A 25,765-nucleotide genomic window follows, 5' to 3' on the forward strand; every position below is an offset into this window, starting at 1 on the left:
ATTTTAATATTCAGTGTTGTTATAATTCAAAAAAACTTTATAAAACAATCTGCTAACCCAAATATTCATTTAGGAGGTGATGTTAATGCTTGTGCTGTAAAACATTTCTAAAAACTGGTAACTGGAACAGAATCGTGTTTGTAATAAAATTTAATTCTGATGCACTGTTTAGTTGGATTGATAGATAATAGCTTGGGATACTTAGAACCTATAGAGCAGATTAAAGCAAAATTTCTCATCCTATTTGTAGATCTATGATTTTTTAATATAAATTTAATTGGAGGCTAATTACTTTATAATATAGTAATTGTAATAAAGTAATATTGGTTTTGCCATACATCAACGTGAATCTGCCATCGGTGTACACGTGTTCCCCATCCTGAACCCCCCTCCCCCCTCCCTCCCTGTACCATCCCTCTGGGTCATCCCAGTGCACCAGCCCCAAGCATCCTGTATCATGCATCGAACCTGGACTGGCGATTCATTTCACATATGATATTGTACATGTTTCAATGATGGACTCTGTGGGAGAGGGCGAGGGTAGATCTATAATTTTTAAGAATTCTCGCTCTTGAAGCCTTCTGGCCGTTCAGTGGTTAAGACTACAGTTCCACTGCACAGGGTGTGGGTTTGATCTTGACCTGAACTAGGCTCCTGCATTCTGCCTGGCACAGCCAAAAACAGACAACAAAGGACTACTTGCTTTGCACTTTTTTCCAATGGGAAAATTAGTACTTGATGAGTGAATCTTGTCCAGTCCACTACTGAGTATATAATACATGGGTTTGTTGAATCTTGGTTTAAAAAAGACAGCTTCAAAAACCTAACACAACCTCTGTAAGACACTCTTAGGATGAGGCACTTAGAATATGGATTTCGCATTAGATGCTTTTTATGGTTAAATTTTATAGGTGGGATAATGGTATTGTGCTTGTGTAAAAGAATGTCCTTAGAAGATACAGGATGACACATTTAGGGCTCAAGTTTCATCACAAGTAAAGACACATCTAGAAGCCATAGAAAGACACTAACATCTGTTGATTCCAGCTGGAGTATGCCTGCTCGCTGAATCCTCTAAATTTTCTGTTTGTTTGAAATTGTTGAAATATTTGTACAATTTTAAATATATTGGGAAATATATTGATCAAGAAAATGCTTATATTGCTTACTGAAATTCTTACGGCTTGGAAATCCCATTTGAGTAAAACATCACATGGTTGTGCCTGTTATCTAAGAGAGATGATACTTTTTTTCAGTTGTGCATTTTCACTCATCAAACAATTTTGTGTATTGCTAATGTCAACCGAAAAAGAATGCACAACCTAAATGTTGAGAGTTGTTTTATACAACAGACATTCTTAGGACTTCAGGCCTGGGAGGCGGCCTCTCAAGTAACCTTGGGAAAATTGCTCCAAGGTGGCGAGGGGGTTAGCTAGGATATACGGGGGTTTTGCAACAAAGGGTAGATAGTCTGAATGACACAAAATTATTGGAAATTAAAACCAAACATCTCAAGGAATTTAGCGCTTTTCTACGCATGGGAAGATAGAAGAGTCTGGGCTCGAACAAATCCTTTGATACGCACCTCGGCTATCGGCCAGTATCCTGAGCTTCCTCAGGGAGCACCATGGGGTGTGGTTGCAAATCTGAAGGCTGCCAGAAGGCAGGTACTCCTTGTTTCCTTTCTGAGTTCTCTTCAGTTCAGTTCCGTTCAGTCGCTCAGTCATGCCCGACTCTTTGCGACCCCGTGAATCGCAGCACGCCAGGCTTCCCTGTCCATCACCAACTCCCCGAGTTCACTCAAACTCACGTCCATCGAGTCGGTGGTGCCATCCAGCCATCTCATCCTCTGTCGTCACCTTTTCCTCCTGTCCCCAATCCCTCCCAGCATCAGAGTCTTTTCCAATGAGTCAACTCTTCGCATGAGGTGGCCAAAGCACTGGAGTTTCAGCTTCAGCATCATTCCTTCCAAAGAACACCCAGGACTGATCTTTTTAGAATGGATTGGTTGTATCTCCTTGCAGTCCGAGGGACTCTCAAGAGTCTTCTCCAACACCACAGTTCAAAAGCATCAATTCTTCAGCGCTCAGCTTTCTTCACAGTCCAACATCCATACATGACTACTGGAAAAACCATAGCCTTGACTAGACGGACATTTGTTGGCAAAGTAATGTCTCTGCTTTTGAATATGCTATCTAGGTTGGTCATAACTTTCCTTCCAAGGAGTAAGCGTCTTTTAATTTCATGGCTGCAGTCACCATCTGCAGTGATTTTGGAACCCCCCAAAACAAAGTCTGACACTGTTTCCACTGTTTCCCCATCTATCTGCCATGAAATGATGGGACGAGATGCCATGATCTTCATTTTCTGAATGTCGAGCTTTAAGCCAACTTTTTCCCTCTCCTCTTTCACTTTCATCAAGAGGCTCTTTAGTTCCTCTTCACTTTCTGCCATAAGGGTGGTGTCATCTGCATATCTGAGGTTATTGAGATTTCTCCCGGCAATCTTGATTCCAGCTTGTGCTTCCTCCAGTCCAGCATTTCTCATGATGTACTCTGCATAGAAGTTAAATAAGCAGGGTGACAATATACAGCCTTGACGGACTCCTTTTCCTATTTGGAACTAGTCTGTTGTTCCATGTCCTATTCTAACTGCTGCTTCCTGACCTGCATATAGATTTCTCAAGAGGCAGGTCAGGTGGTCTGGTATTCCCATCTCTCTCAGAATTTTCCACAGTTGATTGTGATGCACACAGTCAAAGGCTTTGGCATAGTCCATAAAGCAGAAATAGATGTTTTTCTGGAACTCTCTTGATTTTTCCATGATCCAGTGGATGTTGGCAATTTGATCTCTGGTTCCTCTGCCCTTTCTAAAACCAGCTTGCACCTCTGGAAGTTCACGGTTCACATATTGCTGAAGCCTGGCTTGGAGAATTTTGAGCATTACTTTACTAGTGTGTGAGATGAGTGCAATTGTGTGGCAGTCTGCGCATTCTTTGGCATTGCCTTTCTTTGGGATTGGAATGAAAACTGACCTTTTCCAGTGCTGTGGCCACTGCTGAGTTTTCCAAATTTGCTGGCATATTGAGTGCAACACTTTCACAGCATCATCTTTCAGGATTTGAAATAGCTCACCTGGAATTCCATCACCTCCACTAGCTTTGTTCGTAATGATGCTTTCTAAGGCCCACTTGACTTCACATTCATGGATGTCTGGCTGTAGGTGAGTGATCACACCATCGTGATTATCTTGGTTGTGAAGATCTTTTTTGTACGGTTCTGTATATTCTTGCCACTTCTTAATATCTTAAGTTCCTGAGTTCCCTTAGGCTCACCAATTAATGCTCAAAGGTGGCCACAACCACTGATGACTCTGACGTCCTTTCTTTACTGACATGGCAGGCGGTATTCCATTTCTCACAAGTAATTCTGAGAAGCTGGCATCATATTTTATCATGATTACTACAATTGCGAACACCACCACACTGAACTGCTGTGCCTCCTGGGAGAAGCCCTACTGTCAACAGGTTTTCAAACTGCATTCTAGGTCTCTTCTCCCATCATTTCTTCCACCTGCGTCAGGATCTCAGCCAGCGGAACAGCCACCTCATACCCCCTTCCCTACTCTGATCGCCGGTTTGGGTCTCACCGCCAGCTTGTGGTCAGGATGCCGCCGGCAGGCCGCAGGCGGAGGTGCCCTTCACGGTCGGACAGGCGTTCCGGCGCATGCGCCCCCCCGCGCGCAGCCTCAGTCGGGGGCGGCGGGACTGAAGCGCTCCTGGGGCGTGGCCGGTGCGAGGGGCAGGTCGAGGCTGCGCGAGGGCTTGCTTAGGCCTTCCCTTACTGCCGGCGGAAGCCCTGGGAGAGTGGAAGGTCCGGTCCGGGCCTTGAGGCCTTACCGGCGCCTTCGAATCCCAGGGAAAGCCGCTGCATTGCCGGCGGCCGCAGCTGAGGCCAGTGCGCAGTCCGTGAGGGCTGCAGGGAGTCCTCGCCCTTCCTCCACTCTAATAGGTCAGGAAAGACTCAGAGAGGCCAGCTAGCGCCTCAAAACCGCACCGGCAGCGGGAGACGGCGCTAGGATGCGCATCTACGTTAGTTTCCTCCCCACAAAACCGTCTGCTTAGTCTGGCGTTGCATCTGTCCCTGCACTGAGCCAGAGGACATCGCTGGCAGTATAACGTGGACTCTCACCACGGGACACTTGTATTTCTGGGTTTCTGGGTTCCTTAAGGGCTCTAGGATCACAATTCATAATGAGTTATGGGCCTGGCCTGATGTGTCCAGCCTGTGTGTTTTCAGAAGTCCCGATTTGAATTTATTGAAAGACCTACCTGAGATCTTGGGGCTCTGGAAGTTGGAATCCTCAAGTAGGTTCCAGCTGAAAGGATTTTGTCCCTTAGGTTCAGCTCCTGGTTCCCAGGAACAAAGACGATTTTGTAAGGTTAAGAGGAATCTCACCTGGAAAGTGGCTCATCTGAGTGGAGACCTCCCACCAGGACCACAGAACCCATGAGGAGCAAGGCCAAGAAAGAGCAGATCCTAGATTTGCACAACTGATAGCACAAAGTAACCCTTGTGTTCTGCAAGCCGCCCTTCAGACTGTGACAACTTGTTTGAACTGGAGAGGAGAGATGAGCTGGGCTAAGGCAAGGGGCAAATTTGCCCAGGACATTACACTTTTGAGGGTTTGAGAGAGCATAGTATGGGGGAAAGATATGCCACCTCCCACTAAGAAAATGTTATCTCAGACATTCTTAAAAGCCTTTGACTTATTTCTGATTCTCCACTCTTTCCAGTTCCTGAGGAGGCCTCACAACATGCCCCTTATCACATGGGGCACTGAGAGCTGTGTGTGCTTCCTTCATCCTCACTTCACAGACACAGGAAGTGAGTGAAGGAAAGAGCTTCCTCGAATACTTGTTTCTGCCTAGCTCAAAAGATAAAGAAAACTCAGCCCGAGGATGAATGTCCAGGTCATCCCATTCTTAGCAGCCTAGCCAGTAGTCAGATTTTCAGACACAGTTAAGTCAAACTTAGGTTCTATCAGAAGACTGAGAAACTACTGCCAAGGTAGTTAAGGACCAAAAGATGCACTACAGGAGGGCATTCCGTCCAGCTAGTGTATGGAGTGTATAGGTGAGAGAGCCAGGAAATGCAGGGCGGATCAGAACTCTTGTCATCTGTTCCTTCTCCTCCAGCCCCACTCTTGTTCTCTACAAGTAGTGTCCTTGATCCTACAGAAAATAACAGATCTCAAGTGAGTTATTCTTTCCCTCCTTCGTTTAGTGTCTTATATGAGACTGTTTAGTAAGTTAGAATGGAAAATACAGAAATAGATGAAAACCAACTTCAAGGATAATATACATCGTATTATCAGGCATCAGGAGCACATCAGTACCAGGATAAAGTAATATGCAGAAACATGCAGGTTCTACACTGTTACTATTCTCTGCTATTGTTGACCCAGTTTGTCTGCATTTTCTCATAGTCATAGCAAAAATGCAAATGTTGTTACATGATTTGTGTTGGCCCTTAAAGACATAATCATGCTGATTCCTCATGAGACGTAAGAATCCTAAAAAAAAGTTTCTTTCCTAATCTTCCTGCAGGTATTGCAGTAAATGACCTTTCGCTGACTATGGGAAATGGGTGCAACCAGCTGCCTGCAATTGCTCCCCAGGGAAGCAGCACTTTGTGTTGAAGGAGGATTCAGTCAGTTCAGGTTTCTAGGGGATGCAAGACTGTGGTCTTGCAGACCTCTTTGGCTTTGGTATGTAGGCGATGTTGGCTCCTAAAATAAGTTGGAAAGGGTTTATTCCTAGAAGAGTTCATATAGAAATGTCTTCCATAAATGTTTGGTAGAATTCACTTGTATCATCTGGCCTGTACTTTGTGTGGGAAGGTTGTTAGTTTAATAGGGTTATTCAGTTTTCTCTTTCTTCTTGAGTGAGCTTTGGTAGTTTGTACCTTTCAACAACTTTTTCTATTTCAACTAAGTTGTTGGATTTATTGGCATAATTAATAAAATTTTATGCTATTTAGCCACAGCCCACACATTGTTGTAATTCAAAATATTTTCAGATTTTCATTGTTATTTTCTCTTTATCCCATGGCTTATTTAGGAGTCATTGATTTAAATGTTTGGTGACTCTATGTCTTTCTGTTAGCAATTTCTCATTAAATTCTATTCTGGTCAGAGTGTACCTTGTATGATTTCCATTCTTTTAAGTTGTTTGCAACTTTTTTTGCCCATAACATGTGCACTTGGAAAGAATGTGTATTATGCTGTTGTTGGAGTATTCTATAAATGTTAGTCAACTTGGTTGATAATCTTATATATCCTAACTGATTTTCTGTCCATTTGTGCTATCAACTACCCAAGTGTTGAGATTGGTAATTTGCCTACAGCTGTTTCAATTTCGTTTTTATTTCATGCATTCTGAAGCTCTGTTATAATGTATTGGAGCTAGAAGACAACTGTTTTTCTGTTGGACTCACAAAAGTAGAATGCAGGTCTGTCCCTAAGGGCCATTTGATTTCTACAGAGAAGAAATTTCTCATCTTTTGCTGGAGGGCAGGTCCCTGGTTGACAGTGCACATGGGTTAGAGGAGGAGGATGTGCTTCTCCCTGGCTGTGCTTGGTCTCTGTTGCTGCACAGTCTTTCTCTAGCTGCAGCGCACGGGCTTCTCATCATGGTGGCTTTTCTTGCTGCAGGGCATAGGCTTGAGAGAGAGTGGACTTCAGTAGTTGCGGTATACGTGCTTAACTGCCCCTCAGCATGTGGAATCTTCCCAGACCAGGGATCAAACCCTGTCCCTGCATTGGTGGGCAGATTCTTAACCACTGGATCACCAGGGAAGTCCCCCATTTCTTTTTATCCCCTAACTCTGGCTGTCAGTGGTTTAAAAGATTATAATTTAGAAGTGTAACTGCAAGTAGTGATCATATATTCACCAGTATTTTGACCTTAACATCTTAATCCATATAGAAAGTAAACAGCACCTACTGAGTAGGTAAGAATTTTAAGAATTTAATCTGTAACCTAGATTCCTTGCCAAATTTGTGATGGAATTATCGATTGAATACAATTATTGAGATTTTCCAAAGGTCTTTGTTCAGGTACCAGTAAAGGATCAATCTTAGGACAACACTTGAATTCTGAAAAAGAACCATTTTGCAACATATCTTTTTTTTTTTTTCATTTTCACATGTCTGAAGTTGGGATGTCTTAAAAATTAGCAAAGTGTTTTCTCTTTGTCACTCTATGGCATCTTTGGGACTTCATGGAATGTGAGACAGGCCCTGCTCTTCCTGCGTTTCCTTTTTTAAATAACTGCGTTTATTTTCGGCTGTGCTGGGTCTTCGTTGCTGTGTGGGCTTTCCTCTAGTTGCAGTGAGTAGAGGCCACTCTTTAGTTGTAGTTCGAAGGTTTCTCATTTGCTGTGGCTTCTCTTGTGGCAAAACACAGGCAATAGCGTATGCAGGCTTCAGCAGCTGGGGCTCCTGGGCTCTAGAGCACAGGCTCAGTTGGTTCAAGTCATGTGGTATGTTTTCAGATCAGGGATTGAATTTATGTCTCCTGCACTGGCAGGCAGATTCTCTATCAATGAGCATCAGGAAGGCTCCCTTTCCTGCATTTTCATGCACAAGTTCCTTTTTCTGACTTTCCCTCCAAACTTCCTTACCACAATCAGCAAAATGCTTCCCATGGACTCTGACCACATTTCAATTGTATTAAGAAAACTAATGCTTAAAAGAGAACAATAAAAGCCAAACAGAGTTTAAAACATTGCTAAATTAAGGTATGTATAAAAGGAGACTTGGAAAACAGGCTAGTTTATAAACATTTGAGACTTGGACTTTAGATCTACTCTCTGGACTCACTGCACATGGATTCTCATGATATTTGGCTCTAAGTCCCAAACAGATTATACATACCAGCCAATTAGAAGACATATGTGACAAACAAGAGTCAAATCCAGAAGAGATGTTTACATGTAATCTTATGAGGCCAGGAGGAACTGGGAGGGATTCATAATTCTAGCGCTCACCAAAGCAGAATCACATCAGTTGTGATACCATCTTATGGTATCCAAACTAGTGAGGGTATTATGCAATGCCAAAGTGCAGACGCTCAGTCACTAGCCTAATCATTCCATGTGGGCGCCTCTGAGTTGGAGTCAAATATTCTGGGATTGCCTCTTGAAGGGAAGTAAGTATCAATCTGTCACCTTCCTCCATTTCCTATTAGACATTGGATACATTTCCTCTAAATTTAACATGTCACTTTCCTGTTATCCATGTCCAGTTAACTGCTTCAGGTTACCTTTGATCAGGATGTACCAGTTATAACCCCACCTCCTCAAGGTAATAAATATTGCATCTATATTTCCCCCACCATTTTTTCATGTATGGATACTAGTCACTGGTGAATAACTAAGCTATAGATGACTAGGGAGCCTCTTAAGAACCACTTGGGGAATCAGTCACTGTTTAGAAAATCAGGGTTGCAATTAGTTCATTGTATATAACTTCTGCTTTACTTATGTACTCACTAAAAACAATTTTCTCTCAAGTGTTTTACAAGCTTCTTGTTTTAACTTCTAGGAGATGATCCTTAATCCTCTGAGGTGTCCCAGCGCCACACCCCAATTGAATTATGTTGTGACAGAGTGCATATTTTAAGCCTTGTCATCTCAAAACATACTCTGCAAGCCTTCCTCCAGTTCCAGAGTGTAAATTTAATCAGAGAAGAGAGAAAATGTGGAAAGAAAGGAAAAAAGCCAAGCAAAACAAAACAATAATTGTTTAGCCATTAAGTGAAGCAAGGACCTGTAATTCCTCTAGAATACAGATAATATTCTGAGCCATGTCCTTTGAGCTGTTTTGCAGATACTGAAACTGCCACCAGATGCAAGAAGTTAATTGTTTGCTGCCCATAAGCAAGCAGACCCCAGATGGGTTAGAAACTGAAGGTTGATGATACTGACTCCTAATTGCCTCACCATCAACGAGAAGAATGTCCGTGAGCCGATCATGCACCCCACAGTCCCCTGTTCCTCACCTTATGTTTCTCTGAAAGCCATCAGTGTGGGTCTGATGAGCACCAACTGCTTGGACTCCTTTGGTGCCCTGCAATAAACGGTGCACTTCCTTTACAACCCAGTGTCAGTAGATTGGCTTTACTCTGCTCGGCCAAGAAGGCCCAAGTGTGGCTCAATAACAATGTTGCAAAAGCAAATGACTTTTGGGGGTTATAGCAAATATTAAAACATATTGTGCAATCATAATTTAAAGAGGGCTACTCAGGGCTGGAAGGAAATATGAAAAACACAAGGCACATGATTTGAAGAGAAAGCCAAAGTCCCAGATTCTCAGTGAGTGTGAACAAAGGACACGCATTCTGCTTAGACAAATATAAGGTTCTTGCAGTTAGAAATGCCGGGTAGGATGTGTGGCTCTAGTAACACTGGCTGAATGGCAAAGCACAGACGTTTCCACTCTACCCATCTGAGCAACAAGAACAATCAATTAATTCACTGTGTAGCATAACAAAGTGCCTGATACTCAAATCCCTTGGGTGAATGACTTTCAGTGAGGGAACGTATCTGACTAACTCTTACTATATCCTGAGAATGTGAAAGTAAGAGTGATGTTAGAAATATTGAAGTCTTTGGAGTAAGAGCATGTGATTGAAGACCTCATTTAATGGGGATCCTTCCTGTGGACCCGCTGGTGGATGTGGAGGTTGGAGCTCTGGCTGAAGCCCTTCCCACATTTGTTGCACTCATAGGGCTTCTCTCCAGTGTGGACTCTCTGGTGGATGAGGAGTTTGGAGCTCTGGCTGAAGCCCTTCCCACACTTGCCACAGTGATAGGGCTTCTCCCCAGTGTGGACTCTCAGGTGGATGCGGAGGTCTGAGCTCTGGCTGAAGCCCTTCCCGCACTCGTAGCACTGGTAAGGCTTCTCCCCCGTGTGTGAACACCGGTGGATGTGAAGGTTTGAACTCTGGCTGAAGCCCTTCCCGCACTCCCCACACTTGTAGGGCCTCTCACCCGTGTGCACGCGCTGGTGGATGTGCAGGTTGGAGCGCTGACTGAAGCTCATCCCGCACTCCCCACACTCGTAGGGCTTCTCACCCGTGTGCACTCGCTGGTGGATGTGCAGCTTGGAGCTCTGAGTAAAGCCCTTCCCGCACTTGTCGCATTTATAAGGCTTCTCACCTGTGTGGACTGAGTGATGGATGAGCAGACTTGAGCTCCTGGTGAAGCCCTTCCCACACTTATCGCACTTATAAGGCTTCTCATCTGCGTGGACTTCACGGTGGATGAGGAGACTCGAGCTCCTTGTGAAGCCCTTCCCGCATTGATCACATCTGTAGGGCTTTTCTTCAGTGTGCTCCCTCTGATGAAGGACTAGCTCTGAGCGCTCACTGAAGTCCCTACCACACTGACTACATCTGTATACCTTCTCTGAAGGGCGGATTTTCTCAGCAGGGTGGCCACTTGGGCTGGCGGTACATGTTTTCCCACAGTCTTGATGGCTACAGGGCTTCTCCTCTGTATGAGCTCTCTGATGACGATGACTGGCCACCCGGGATTTCCAACCACAAACGTGTTTGTGGTTATGGTCAAAGGGCTCCAAGGATTCTTTCAACTGGCCAATATGGCAGACTGTCTCCCCTTTGAACAATGGCAAGACCACTGCTTTTACATCAGCCACAAGTTCATCTTGAAGGTTCTCGGAACAATGCTCAATGGGAGGACTTCTTCCCCCTGTCAGTTTCCTCTCAGTGCTTTCTTCAGTTACAAACAGACTTTTGCTTTCCTGAGGATCCTGGGGCTCATTCTTACAGAATGAGGAGTCCTGGGTGGCCATCTGGATTGGAACTTTCAAAGATGAATATTCTTCACTCTCCATGTTTTTTTAAATTATCACTCTGAAGAGTCACCACACTGCTTGTGGTTCCTGGAAATATGAGAAGATACTTTTCTCCACTTCTGACAAGTAGAAACATCCAGTTCAGGGTTACTTACACCTCCCTGTGAATATTCACAATTTAATTCTGACTCCTCATTACTGTACTAAGCCACCTCTTCCAAAATTTGCCAGCAGGAAAGCTCTTGAGGTAATAGATAACGTAAGTACTTTATCTTCATTTTCCACAAAATTTTCATTCAAGTCTCCTAGGAAACAAAGGGAATTCAGTGATAACAAACAAAATTTCAAGATTTCAGAGCTGCCTAAGGTAACTAGCAAAAAGTTCAGTCTTGTCCTTATACTCATGTCCTTTGGGTTAATGTCAGGAAGGGAGAGGGCTTGGGTACACAAGACAGAAATCCTGTCTCTGCTTTTAAGTACTGCCAATAACAGCATTTGTACCCTAGCCTTGTAGAAGGCTATGAATCCCACATTCTTGTTATCCCACAATTAACATTTCATTCCATTTTACCAGTTAGATGTCAACTGAAATAAAATGAAGTACTCGACTTTAATAAGTGCTTGGGATACAAAAAGGAAATACAAATCCTTTTGCTTGATAAACTAGAATCTACTGGGAAGAAAGGCAAATAGGTCAACAATAATGGCATGTAAGTGCTACTATTCAGATACATGCACAGCTAGTCATGGGAGCACAGAGGGAGGGGCAGCTGACTCAAACCTTGGGGAAGATTTCTGGGAGCAAATGTAAGGGAAAAAGAGTGGAATGTGGAGAGAAAATATGACATGTTCTGGAAAAGATAAGTAGTTTCTTGTGAAGGAAATAAAACAGGTAACAGTGGTAAAGACGATGCCTGGAGAGGAAGACAAGAGCCAGAACAAAGGGCTCAGCATGTCGTTAGAGATCCCCTCAGAGATGTAAAGCTATTAAGGGCTGCAGTTGTGAGTGAAATGACTGACTCTGTGATTGTAAATACCATCACAAATGAGCATGACTTTAAGGCAGAGCAAGAGCTGCTACAGCAAATCAGAAGAGTGATGAGGAGGATGAGGAAGATTTGTTCTGAATCACATGATGACTGACTAAACTCAAAAGGGAAAGAAGGCCCCAAGCATGACTCTCAAGTCCCTTGAATGAGTGACTGGGTTACTATATCATAAGACAGGAGATCTTAATCTCCAAGGCTAGAGTAGGGAAGGGGACAGAAAACAAACTTGGAATCTGACTCTTTGTGGTGCTGGTGGAATATTCTGTTCATTAAGTGAAACATGTGGGTCTGGAGCTCCTGGGAGAGAACTGTGCTAGGAATATAGATTTTAGACTTACTATAGATGGTCCCTGACTTACGATGGCTTCACTTACAAATTTTTGCCTTTATGGTGGTGTGACAGTGATTTGGTCTTTTCCTGGGCTAGCAAGATGCTGGACAAACCTCCCTCATGATGCTGGGCAACGGCAGCAGCTGCAGCTCAAAACAGTGTGCTTACAACCCTTGTCTCCCACTTTCAGTACAGTGCGCAGTGAACTGCATGAGATATTCAACCCTAGTATAAAACGGGCTTTGTGTTAGATGGTTTTCCCCAACTGCAGGCCAGTGTAAGTGTTTTGAGCATAATTAAGGCAGGTTAGGCTAAGCTATGATGTTCAGTAGATCAGGCGTATTAAAGGCATTTTTGACTTAAAAGTATTTTTCAATTTACAATGAGTGTATGGGGATATAACCCAACTATAAGTTAAGGAAGATCTGTAGTATGTACGTTAGTGAAAACAATTAGGGTAAATATCCTTATATTACACTGAAATGACCAAAATACGAAAATCCACAATGGTCTTGGAAAAAAAGAAAGACTGCCATTACTAGAATAAAATTGCTAGGGAACTTCTTGTGATAAAGTGCAGATGGATGAGGTCTAATAGGGAAACAAACAAAAAACAAATGCACAGCTCAAATTATGTACAGAAAAAGGCTCCTGAAGAAGTAGGAGAACATCCGAGGAAGTCCGAGAAATTAAATTCCAAGCTCAGAATCAACTGTTCTGAAGTAAGAGAGGTTTACTCTGGAAATAGGTTCATTCTATCACGTCGGGCATTTCTAATGTCTTGACTAGTTGTTGCCATTAGCAGCGCCACTGTCCCAACTACCCTCTTCCCCACAAAAAAATGAAAAACTAGGAGGTTAAGGGGAGTGGCCCCATATAAAGCTTCAAAAACAAACTGTTTGCAAAGAAGAACTCCTAATAGTATGATTTGGGCTGAAGACAGCAGCATAAATTGAGGTAATGCCAAACCTGCACAATGACAGGGCTGAGGTACAGAGAGAAGCAACCAACGCCGCATGTGCCCAGGATAAAGCCGCAAGCTAATCTGCGAGGTGGAATTTCTGACAAGAAGGACATCCCAGAGCTGGAAACTGAAGCAGGGCATGTCCCAGATAACATACTGGCCTTAAGAGGCAATCTCAAAAAAAGGGTCTACATCGTAACTCACCATTTGGATTCTTATTAGATTCATGGCAAGCCCAGTCAGCAGAGGTGTCCCCTGTAAGCTGAATATACACGCACCAAGGAAGGGCTGAGCATCAGCTGAGGGCGGTGCACTCCAGTGTCATGCTGTGAACAGAAGACTTTTGGAAAAAAAGAGACAAGAAACATAAGGAAACAAACAAGACAGACAGAAACTCACGTCAATAAAGAGAGGCACAAACTCAGGAAACAGTAAACAGAGGTAACAGAATTTAAAAGGTTCATAATGAAAATTCCAGAGAAATCTGAGGGGATATCACATCTAAAAAAACGATCTAGTAATAAAACATAAACACATTGCTGTTAAGTATAATTAGAATTTTTCTAAATTAATAAAAAGATTGAAAACAATGATAATCATAATATTTGAGACTTGTTCAGACACCGAGTTGTGTCTGTCTCTTTACAACCCAAGGACTGCAGCACGCCAGGCTTCCCTGTCCTTCACTATCTCCCGGAGTTTGCTTAAGCTCATGTCCATTGAGTTGGTGATGCCATCCTACATTTAACATTTACTGTCCTCATCTGGAGCACTCAGAAAGCAGATGCATGATCCTACGTTAGAAAAACTATTAGGACACTCATTCTACACTGGAAGAACCAAAGCTAGAGTGATCAAGTAATTTGTGTCATAGGTACTGCCAGGCAGTCTGACTTTAAGGTCTGCAATCTAGATGGGTTGGATAGCTAAATGAATATCCACCTAAAATGAAGACTGAGGGGTACTCAAGGAATGCAGAGTAAAGGCAGACAGATGGAATGATAAAAGCCTATCTTGTGTGAGTTCGATGAATACAGTGGAGGTAGAATGAAGAGAAAGAAATGATCAAAGAATTAACAGGGGAAAAAAATTCTTAGAATTCAGGAGTCAGGGCTCACTAAATGTTAAAAATTGTGAAACCTCAGGACTTCAACGAAACAAACAAACAAACAAAAAAAACTCAGAAAATGCTAAAAGCATCTAGACAGAAAAGCCAAGTTATGTGCAAATACAAATGAGAATTATATTGATACTGAACCACAGAACAGCAGTATTGTATACCTGAAGATAAATGAGCAATATTTTCTAATTTAGGAAGTAAACTGACTGTAAAATTAGCCTTCTATCTCATACCCAAGTCAATCAGTAGACTGGCTAGACACTTTTTCAGGTTAGAAAAGATTTTAAAAATTACTGAAACAATTATTCAGCAGTGTACTGTAGTAAAAATTTTTACATTAAGAAACAGCTTGGACTTCGGTCACGCTCTTGGTCTCCTAGGCATCCGCAAGAGCCCCCCGGGAGCTGTCCCGTGAGGAATCACTACTGCTTTTCTTAAGCGATTCTTGGCTCCTTCATGTCTCGAGTCTCACTCCTTCCCTCCAGCCATTCCTGCTCCTGCTGCTTTGACCCCTTCAGAAAACTTTAGAATTACCAGTCTTGAGTGGTGCGTGTGGTTAAGTTGGAAACCTTTCTTACAACCTTGATTGGTGTTGGGGGGTGTGCTTTTTCAAAAAGTTTCCATCTCTGCACTGAAATCCCACACAAATGTTTGGGTTTATAATGTGGCCTAGACCAGTGTTGGGTGGGGGGGCTTGGTTCTTTTTATTTTTCAGCATTCCTTGCGAGAATGAATGATAATGGAGAACAATTTAACAAGGTTCTTGCTTCTCTTGCAACACAATAGCTTTACTTGCCCACTTTTATGTGCACCTTGGTACTGTCAGCTCAATAGATGGTGTCCTTATGGGCAGTACTGGTACCCACAGAGAAAAGACACCTTGGTCTCTTTTTGCAAACTTGTTTCCCATCAGTCCTAGGTTAGACCCTGTCCCACCTTGCAGCGTGTTGGTTTGTGAGTGCTGCAGCAGTGCGCGTGATGAGTCACTTACCCACTGGACATAAAGGACATACCAAGTGAGGCACCTCTAAGTACTTGGCTTGGAGTGGCTAGAAGCTAGGAAGCGGCTTTTAGAGACGCCCAAGGTTGAGAGGGTATTTTTTTAAACCATTTGCTATAGATGTTGAAAAGGTAGGGTTTGCCCTCTAAATGTCTACTCCTTCCAAATAGATGTATACAAAAAAGCTGGCTTTTTTCCCCTGTTCCTCTACTCTGCCACCCTGTTAGAACAAAAGGGATTCATGACCCGCTCCTCATTACATGTAAAATTTGTACAAAAATATCTTCTATGAAAATGATTTGTAATCTGTAGACTTAATACCTGGGAGATGTCTTGAGATGTAAAATCCCATCCTTTGGGTTTTGGGGTTTTTTTGTTTTCTCCAAATAAATCTGATCTTTAAAGTTCAAAAAAAAGAAAAAGATGACATGTAAGAAATAGCAGTGAGCATTAAGCAATCAGTAAAGCAGACAAGCTGAATCAACTGCTGATATGTAACAGAAAACAGTAATTAACCAAACCAACCAAAACGCTCTAGAAACAGAGTGGAGAGGGAAAAACCTCAAATTAAATATATTTTGAAAAGCAAAAACTAGTTCTAGGAAAGGGAAAAAACAAAAAAAAAAGGAACTGTAATCTATGTATACTATTTGACTCTGCAGGAACAAGAGTTATGAAATCAAAGCAATGAAAGTATTAACCACTGATGTGACTCTGACATAAACTCTCGGGATGATGGGTATGTTAGGGGAAATAATGAAGTCAATAAAAAATATCAAATATTGATAAACTGAAAAAATAGCAGTAGATCATAATATAATAAATTAAAATTAAAACTACCTGTTAACACTGGTTAAAAACCCAAAGCCTGCTGACACATGTTGCTTGTGAATGTAAATTGGTATCACCCCTCGAGAAGGACATTTTAACAATTATGTCTCAAAATCACAAATGTATGCACTCAGCAGTCCAGCTCGGGGGTTTTATTCTTCAGATTTCTTGGCACAGTTGTGAATGCTACTTGCACAAGATTTATTCACTGCAGACAGCTTGTGACAGCAAATGATCAGAATTCTAAGTATAGATCCTACCTTTACTTTTGCCTCTCTGCAAACCAGTCTCTATCAAGCAGTCCCAGTGATACTGGGTAAGTCAGTTCATACCATTTTATTGTCCCAGTGGCTTCCCACTGAACTCAACACAAATTCACATTTTTTTTTACCAATCCCTTCAATGCCATGCATGAACCAACCCCTGCTCTGTTCTTCCCAGATGCTTCCTGTATGCTAGCCACACTCCTCCCTTTAGGTGTCTGGGTCTTCTCGTGAACTTCTCTCTTGCCTGGAATAGTCTTCCCCTACCCAGTCACCTGTTTAATGCCCATTAATGCTTTAGGTCTCAGTTTAAACATCACTTCAGAGGCTTTCCTTGAACCTCTCAACAATACATTTATCACTCTCATCCCATCCCATGTCCTCATTCTCTCAGATTGAGAGACCTGGGTTCTTTCCCTGGGCTGGGAAGATCCCCTGGAGAAGGGAATGGCAACCTACTCCACTATTCTTGCCTGGAGAAGTCCATGGGCAGAGGAGCCTGGAGGGCTATAGTGCACGGGGCTGCAAGAGTCGGACATGGCTGGGCGACTCACACACACACATGTACATAAAGCAGTGGAGTATGAGACACATTGCTTTCCCTCCAGAAACCAAAGAAAATAAATCAGACTTGCAGATCTAATGGTTAAAATAAAAGTATGCAAAAAAAAAAAATGTAATCAGGTATGAGCCTGTGTGAAGAGTTGACTTATTGGAAAAGACTCTGACGCTCGGAGGGACTGGGGGCAGGAGGAGAACGGGACGACAGAGGATGAGATGGCTGGATGGCATCACCAACTCGATGGACATGAGTTTGCGTGAACTCCGGGAGTTGGTGATGGACAGGGAAGCCTGGCGTGCTGCAATTCATGGGGTCGCAAAGAGTCAGACACGACTGAGTGACTGAACTGAACTGAACTGATGAGCCTGTGAGATATAAATTGAAAGTTCCGAGAAAAGAAGGAGGTTGAAGACTTCGCTGTTTGGTACAGTGGATATGAGTCTGCCTCCCAATGCAGGTGGATACAGGTTTGATCCCTGGTCCAGGAAGATTCCACATGCCACGGAGCAACTAAGCCATGCACCACAACTAATGAGCCCACGTGCCTCAAGCAATGAAGGCCATGTGCTCTGGGGCCTGTGCTCCACAACAAGAGACACCACGGCAATGGCAAGCCTACTGACCACAACGAAGAGTAGTCCCTGCTCTCTGCAACTAGAGGAAAGCTGACACACAGCAATGAAGGCTAGCACAGCCAAAGAGAGACACGATCAACAAAACAAGAAAAGGGAGACGGGAAGGAGACTGAATGGGGGGTGGCCAAAGATCTCACACAGGTAAATTACTCCAAATAAAATCTTAACAGACAGAATTCACAAGAAACCAGAGCATGGCAATCAAGGGCCCCAGAGCAAGGAAGCATGGAGGACCTCAGGAAAACAGGCTTAGCTGGAAAGAAGGGTGACCGTGAGGCAGCAGAGAATAATGCTCTGTAGTAAAGGTAGAGCTTGAAAGGCTCTGAAAGCGAGGGGGGAGTTTAGAGGCTCTACACCAGCAACTAAAGGTAATGGGCATGGAGAGTTCTCCATTATACTATAATCCTCAGCTTGCTCCAACTGAGACAGCACATCTGAGACACACAGGTGTGGGTGACTGTGTGAAAAAAGAAAGCAGTCTCAAACTCTGGCTCATAAAGGATGGACCACGTACAGTTTCTCGGATAATTCTCCAAGTAAGGCTACCATTCTCCAGTTCTCACCAAGTAAAGTTCTTTAGGGCTTTCCAGGTGGCGCAGTGGTGAAGAACTCACCTGCCAGGGCAGGAGATGCCAAAGACATGGGTTTGACCCCTGGGTCAGAAGATCCCCTGGGGCAGGAAATGGCAACCCACTCCAGTATTCTTGCCTGGAAAATCCCACGGACAGAGGAGCCTGGCGAGCTACAGTCCATGGGGTCACAAAAAGCTGGATATGACTGAGCATACACACACAAAGTTCTTTAGCTGCTTAGAATAACCAAAAACATCCTTTTCTGCCAAAAAGGAATTAAGAAAGTGATTCCTCAACTATAGGTCCTGGGGCTCCCGGCACAGGTGCTCAAGTTCATGTTCTTACCCACTAAAGCCAAGTAGCTGTAGTTCTCCAGCATCACAGCTCTGTGTGGCTTCCTCTCAACAGAGTCTAACAACCCCACTCTTTCTTGGTGAAGTCCACAGAGGCGTCCTTGAATGCTACTGGTTCCTAAAACATTAAGCACATTCCTCCTCAACTGACAACCATCTGAACAAATGCCCCGGAAGGAAGGTGAGGTTGGGAGCACCGGAAGAGGGGAGAAGGATACAGGGGAAGTATGCAGTTCAGGCTGATCTCAGTCTCGTTTGGATGGAGCCTTTCCTTTCTCATTTCCTTGCTGAGCTGTCCTTTTGCCCCATTCCTACTATTATCCTGATAACCTTAACACTTAGGAGAACGATTTACCCAACATGCTAACCTCACATTTCTTAATCTCTTTAATGCCAATGATCTTTGCCTCATTTCAAACTCAGGAACCACAATTAGGGCCATTTCACTATTTGGGTCACTCTGTTTTTGAAATATTATCTCAAAATTCACACCTTAAAAACATCTTCCTATTTTTCTTCTCTTCTTCCTCCCTCAAATCTATTTTACCAAGATCATCATCCTTTCAGTTCAGTTCAGTTCAGTCGCTCAGTCGTGTCCGACTCTTTGCGACCCCATGAATCGCAGCACGCCAGGCCTCCCTGTCCATCACCAACTCCCGGAGTTCACTCAGACTCACGTCCATCGAGTCAGTGATGCCATCCAGCCATCTCATCCTCGGTCGTCCCCTTCTTCTCCTGCCCCCAATCCCTCCCAGCATCAAAGTCTTTTCCAATGAGTCAACTCTTTGCATGAGGTGGCCAAAGTACTGGAGTTTCAGCTTTAGCATCATTCCTTCCAAAGAAATCCCAGGGCTGATCTCCTTCAGAATGGACTGGTTGGATCTCCCTGCAGTCCAAGGGACTCTCAAGAGTCTTCTTCAACACCACAGTTCAAAAGCATCAATTCTTCAGTGCTCAGCCTTCTTCACAGTCCAACTCTCACGTCCATACATGACCACAGGAAAAACCATAGCCTTGACTAGACGGACCTTAGTTGGCAAAGTAATGTCTCTGCTTTTGAATATGCTATCTAGGTTGGTCATAACTTTTCTTCCAAGGAGTAAGCGTCTTTTAATTTCATGGCTGCAGTCACCATCTGCAGTGATTCTGGAGCCCCCAAAAATAAAGTCTGACCCTGTTTCCACTGTTTCTCCATCTATTTCCCATGGAGTGATGGGACCGGATGCCATGATCTTCGTTTTCTGAATGTTGAGCTTTAAGCCAACTTTTTCCCTCTCCTCTTTTAGTTTCATCAAGAGGCTTTTGAGTTCCTCTTTACTTTCTGCCAAAAGGGTGGTGTCATCTGCATATCTGAGGTTATTGATATTTCTCCCGGCAATCTTGATTCCAGCTTGTTTTAATCCTTCCTTTTTCCTCTCAGCCAAAGTATACTTCTGATATCAATTTCTCCCCTAATCATTTAAATCATATGTCCTTTCTTGTTCTAAACTAAGTAGTTGAACATTCCTAGAAAAAATAAAATAGCACATTTACCCACAACCATAAAACACTCTCTTTAGGTATTCCCAAACATTTATCTGTAGTCCTAACCTTTCTTCTCAATTCCAGGCTCCAACTTCCCACCTACATCTACACTTGGATGTCTAAAAGGCACTTAAAACCTATCAAGCCCCCAAAGAATTTTTTTTTTTAATCTTTTGGCTGTGCCACATAGCATGTGGGATCTTAGTTCCCTGACATGGGACCAAACCCATGCCCCTGCTTTGGCAGTTTAGAGTCTTAACCACTGGACCACCAGGTAAGTCACCCCACCAGAATTATTGCTCCCACGATCTCCATCAGTATCTGCTCTTCCCTTGTTGTCCCCCAAGTGCCACACAACCTACGAAACTGCTCAAGCCCAAATCCCAGAAGTCCTTTTGATTTTCTTCTCACTTCCTCACATTTTATTCATCACCAAGTCATCTCAACTCTGCCTTTAAAACATATCTGAAGCCACCCACTGCTTTCCAGCTTGCACTGTTATAAGTCCCAGCTGTCATTAACTTTCCACCTACACCAACCTCCTAAATTTGTCTTCCCCCACATGATGAATCTTCCACACAGCAGAGAAGGTGATCTTTTAAAACACGTACCACGCCAGGCATGAAACTCTCCAAAGGCTTTTCCATGCACATGGAATAAAATCGAGACTCTTCATTCTGGCCTGCAAGGCTTTACAGACTAGGGTCCTGTCAACTCTTCAAGCTCAGCCTGCATCCTTGCCCCCTTACATTTCACCTGGCTTCTGTGACCACACTCAACTAATCTTTAAATCCTCAGCAAACAGCACACCTGACTCAAAATCTAAATGACGAATATTTATTTATAAATTCACAATTTAAAATCATGAAATGATACAAGTAAAAGAGAAATCTCGAGATCATCCAACTCCGCACTCAATTTACAGATGAGAAAACTACGGTTCATAACTGCAAAGTGACTCATTCAAAGTCACAGAGGAAGAGAAGGGTTAAATGGGACTCCTACGTTTCAGCAGACTCAAGGACAATGTCTGGTATACAGAAAACAGTAAGCACTGATGGAATGAAGTCCTTTCTTTAAATTCAAAAAATGATTAACATATGCCAGGATCTCAAAATGTCACTGTTCTAGCAATCCCCAACTTCATCACAGTGCATAATCATTAGGGAAGAGATAGAAGAAAAAAAAAAAAAAAGAGCACAGGTTCTTACTTATGTCAATCTTTGCTGAAGTTCTCAGTTATATTCAAGGCACAAAGATATCACGTTTCAATACTTTGAGGCAGCTTACTGTCCTCTAAACAAACTGATTTTTATAAGAACTCATGGTACCTTTCTATGGATGTGGATGTGAGGATGGTTTTTGCCAACCAAAAAGATGGTCTTGCTGGTGGTGCTCTTAAGAATTAGTCTGTTTTTTTTTTCCCCCTTAAAATCCAGCCTGTATGTCTGAAACACTGTAAATCAACTATACTTATTTTTTTTAAATCATCTAATTAAAAAAAAAAAAAAAAACAGCCTGGTATTTTATTCAAATAAGTCCTGGTGTGGTGACCTGTTTAGTTACAGAGAAGAAACAGCATGAAGTTAGAAACATGGGGCTGACCTCTGACTTTGCTGTTCTCTGCAATAAAACACATGGTACTTCCGTTCTGCTCCCTCAGAATTAGAGCTCTCCTCTGTAAGATGACGGCAGCAAGGCAGAGAGTTAAGAGGGCTACCCTGGTGGCTGGCTAATCCCTTCCTTTTCAAACATTCTGTGCACTAAGTGTCAGTCTTGAGGTAGCTTTCTAGAAGTGGTTTTGTGCAGACAAATGACAAGTTTTTTTTTTAAAGCCTACATGGTAATTCAACAATTCATTGTACCAATTAAAATGCAGATACGTTGATAAAGGGAACAAAACAAGCAGAACACAAAAGATGAGCAACCCATTCTGTCTACCTTAGTGATGCTCACATCAAGTATGCTGAGAAACACTTCACAATAAATGCAATAAATCTTTGGGTTGTAAAAGATCAAAGAGGAAAAAAGGAGTGAAATTCTCCTTTCAGGCTGTCTAGGGGAATGTTGCTTAGGAACCTTTAACTCTTAAAGAACACCCCGGATTTCTGGCAGTGACATGGGACTTACTGAGCTGTTAGGTAACACATTTTCTCATGTCTTTAACTCAAGTTTAATAAATGATTATTGCTAATGTGCACACTTTTTCCCACACACATCACATGCTCATGAAGAAAAGCACCGCAGTTTATAATTCTATTTGCTTTCCCCAGACCACTTAGCAGTAGACTGAGCATGTAATAGCTGTGGATGACTTGCACTGTGAGTGAAATGTCTGGCAGGAAAAGGCATGCTTCCAGAGACTGGACCAAACATGCTGTGTGAAGCCTTCCAATAAAAGAGCATAGCCCAGTCCTCTGAGGAGTGAGTCACACTCAAGGGGGCAGGGTAGTTCAGTGAAAACAGGGGTAGAATTTAAAGTCAGCAAACTGTGCAGACCCTGGTGACGTCATTTGATAGCTATCTGCTCTTAGTATCTTAATGTTCCTATACTCACATTTATAAACACTATATGTCTCACGTTGAAGTCTGACAAAGTGAAAAAAACAACAACAGAACCAGGACAGGACCTGACACCAGATACACACTCAGGGAGTGCTGATGTCCTCCCCCCAAGAAAGGATATTTCCGTTCTCAGAGAAGAGAAACCCCAACTCACCTGGAACTTGGTAATTTTCTCCTTTCAGGAAGGACAGATTCCTGGAACAGTGGAGTTAAGGGAAGCGAAAAAGCCGTGAAAATCAGGTCCACTTTGCTGGACACAGACTAGCCAGTCCAGCAAGACTGCCGGGGGGGAAACCGTTTTCAGGTCTGCCACCTTTACACGCCCTCTCCTGGGATGCTCCTGCTGCTGTCTCTTCACGCTGCGCCTCCCTCCCCTCTCCACGGGGCTTTGGATCAACTAGGCCAAGCCTCCCTCGCAAACCCATGAAAGCAAGAAAATCCCACTGCCCCCAGCGGCTCTAAGATGTGCCTATTTGCCCAGCCTTGGCCCTAAAGTTCTAGATAGAGCGCTAGCACTCCGGATGAACGCGCCGCCCGCCCGAGACGCCTGACAGTGCCTCTGTCGGGGATGCAGGGGCTCTGACGCAATCTCTTTCCAGCGAGGACAGGACTGTGGGGACGGGAGGGCTGGTGCCTCACAGGAGCCCCTCTCGGCCCCCTAACGTCCGCCAAAAACCTCCTTCGAATAAGGCCGGTCATCGGCGTGTAACAGGCCGGTGTGGTCAACTGCGAAGCTCCCAGGCCGGCCAAGGCCGAGGCTCAGGCAGTAGAGAGGAGGACCCCTCGGAGCCCCTGCCGGCTCCGCGCGGGGGTCCGCCTGCTCTCGGCGGCCCGCCGCCAGGCCTGGGGAACGCAGCGCCGGCCGCGGCGCGCGGACACACGTGCGGCCCTCGATCGCACCTCCGAAGGACGCGCGCCCTCCCACGGCCGCCCGCCAGGCTTCCGGGCCCCCGCAGCCCGGCGCCTCCCCCGGCGCCACTCCCACGTCTCGAGCGCCAGACGCCTCCCGGCCGGTGCGCACGCTGCGCGGCTTGCCAGGCCTTTCTCACCTCTCACGTGGGATCCGACACCTGGAAGCGCAGGACTGGAGATACCAACCCGCGCCAGCGTCTAGGGCCCCGAACTACGAGTCCCAGAAAGCCGCGCGAGGGCCACGCCCACTTCCGGCGCCGTTCCCGGGGCTCTGCCAGAAGCCGCGCCAGAGGGTACGGTGCGGTGCCCTGCGAAGTGCTCTTCGAAATTCGCAACTAGTTCCTTCACGTTATCCTCACATGTGGTATTGTTTTTAAACTTCTTTCTTCTGTTTATTTTAGGAATACCCATGAACATGCTTTTCAATTTGTTAAAGTGCTACTGGGGGGAAAGAACGGAAATATCACCCGTACTTTCTCTTTAAAAACATTCTGAAATGAGTATCCCCTTCTCACCTCTGAAGTTCGTTCATTTACCAAACATTTGAGGTCCTGCTATGTTCCAGGAACTGTCCAAGACGCTTACGCAAAAAAAAAAAAAAAAAAAAAAAAAATCACCGTGGATGTTAAATTCTAGTGAGATCTCCCACTAGAGCAGTGTACGATTTTGATAAAAGGTATCAGTTCAGTTCAGTTCAGTTCAGTTCAGTCGCTCAGTCGTGTCCGACTCTTTGCGACCCTATGAATCGCAGCACGCCAGGCATCCCTGTCCATCACCAACTCCTGGAGTTCACCCAAACTCATGACCATCGAGTCGGTGATGCCATCCAGCCATCTCATCCTCTGTCGTCCCCTTCTCCTCCTGCCCCCAATCCCTCCCAGCATCAGAGTCTTTTCCAATGAGTCAACTCTTTGCATGAGGTGGCCAAAGTACTGGAGTTTTGGTTTTATCATCATTCCTTCCAAAGAAATCCCAGGGCTGATCTCCTTCAGAATGGACTGGTTGGATCTTCTTGCAGTCCAAGGGACTCTCAAGAGTCTTCTTCAACACCACAGTTCAAAAGCATCAATTCTTCAGCACTCAGCCTTCTTCACAGTCCAACTCTCACATCCATACATGAACACTGGAAAAACCATAGCCTTGACTAGATGGACCTTAGTCGGCAAAGTAATGTCTCTGCTTTTGAATATGCTATCTAGGTTGGTCATAACTTTTCTTCCAAGGAGTAAGCAGTCACCATCTGCAGTGATTCTGGAGCCCCCAAAAATAAAGTCTGCCACTGTTTCCACTGTTTCCCCATCTATTTCCCATGAAGTGATGGGACCGGATGCCATGATCTTCGTTTTCTGAATGTTGAGCTTTAAGCCAACTTTTTCCCTCTCCTCTTTCACTTTCATCACGAGGCTTTTGAGTTCCTCTTCACTTTCTGCCATAAGGGTGGTGTCATCTCCATATCTGAGGTTATTGATATTTCTCCTGGCAATCTTGATTCCAGCTTGTGTTTCTTCCAGTCCAGCATTTCTCATGATGTACTCTACATAGAAGTTAAATAAGCAGGGTGACAACATACAGCCTTGATGTACTCCTTTTCCTATTTGGAACCAGTCTGTTGTTCCATGTCCTATTCTAAATGTTGCTTCCTGACCTGCATACAGATTTCTCAAGAGGCAGGTCAGGAGGTCTGGTATTCCCATCTCTCTCAGAATTTTCCACAGTTTATTGTGATCCACATAGTCAAAGGCTTTGGCATAGTCAATAAAGCAGAAATAGATGTTTCTCTGGAACTCTCTTGATTTTCCATGATCCAGCGGATATTGGCAATTTGATCTCTGGTTCCTCTGCCTTTTCTAAAACCAGCTTGAACATCAGAAAGTTCATGGTTCACGCATTGCTGAAGCCTGGCTTGGAGAATTTTGAGCATTACTTGACTAGCATGTGAGATGAGTGCAATTGTGTGGTAGTTTGAGCATTCTTTGGCATTGCCTTTCTTTGGGATTGGAATGAAAACTGACCTTTTCCAGTCCTGTGGCCACTGCTGAGTTTTCCAAATTTGCTGGCATATTGAGTGCAACACTTTCCCAGCATCATCTTTCAGGATTTGAAATAGCTCACCTGGAATTCCATCACCTCCACTTGCTTTGTTCATAGTGGTGCTTTCTAAGGCCCACTTGACTTCACATTCCAGGATGTCTGGCTCTAGATG

The 25,765-nt window shown here is 44.0% G+C and overlaps 1 protein-coding gene across 5 annotated transcripts; it reads right to left on the reverse strand.

The window, feature by feature from the left end:
• Nucleotides 1-5,347: 5,347 nt before the first annotated feature.
• ZNF239 (zinc finger protein 239) lies at nucleotides 5,348-23,532 on the reverse strand. Of its 5 annotated transcripts, none has more exons than XM_040242800.1 (4): nucleotides 22,805-23,532; nucleotides 18,554-18,679; nucleotides 13,430-13,565; nucleotides 5,348-11,186 (listed from the first exon to the last, which is right to left on the reverse strand). In XM_040242800.1, exon 4 carries the CDS (start codon nucleotides 10,918-10,920, stop codon nucleotides 9,706-9,708), a length of 1,215 nt encoding a protein of 404 aa, XP_040098734.1. In that variant the 5' UTR covers nucleotides 10,921-11,186; nucleotides 13,430-13,565; nucleotides 18,554-18,679; nucleotides 22,805-23,532; the 3' UTR covers nucleotides 5,348-9,705. The 5 variants fall into 5 exon arrangements, with proteins under 5 accessions (XP_040098734.1, XP_040098731.1, XP_040098732.1 ...); XM_040242797.1 differs by lacking the exon at nucleotides 22,805-23,532 and adding an exon at nucleotides 19,054-19,197; XM_040242798.1 differs by lacking the exon at nucleotides 18,554-18,679 and having other exon boundaries at nucleotides 22,805-23,179.
• Nucleotides 23,533-25,765: the final 2,233 nt, after the last annotated feature.

This window comes from Oryx dammah, unplaced genomic scaffold (assembly GCF_014754425.2).
Source record: "Oryx dammah isolate SB20612 unplaced genomic scaffold, SCBI_Odam_1.1 HiC_scaffold_6, whole genome shotgun sequence".
NCBI lineage: Eukaryota > Metazoa > Chordata > Mammalia > Artiodactyla > Bovidae > Oryx > Oryx dammah.

Coding starts and splice junctions, on each gene's coding strand:
- ZNF239 (XM_040242801.1), bottom strand. CDS start 10,920: ATGGAGAGTGAAGAATATTCATCTTTGAAAGTTCCAATCCAGATGGCC.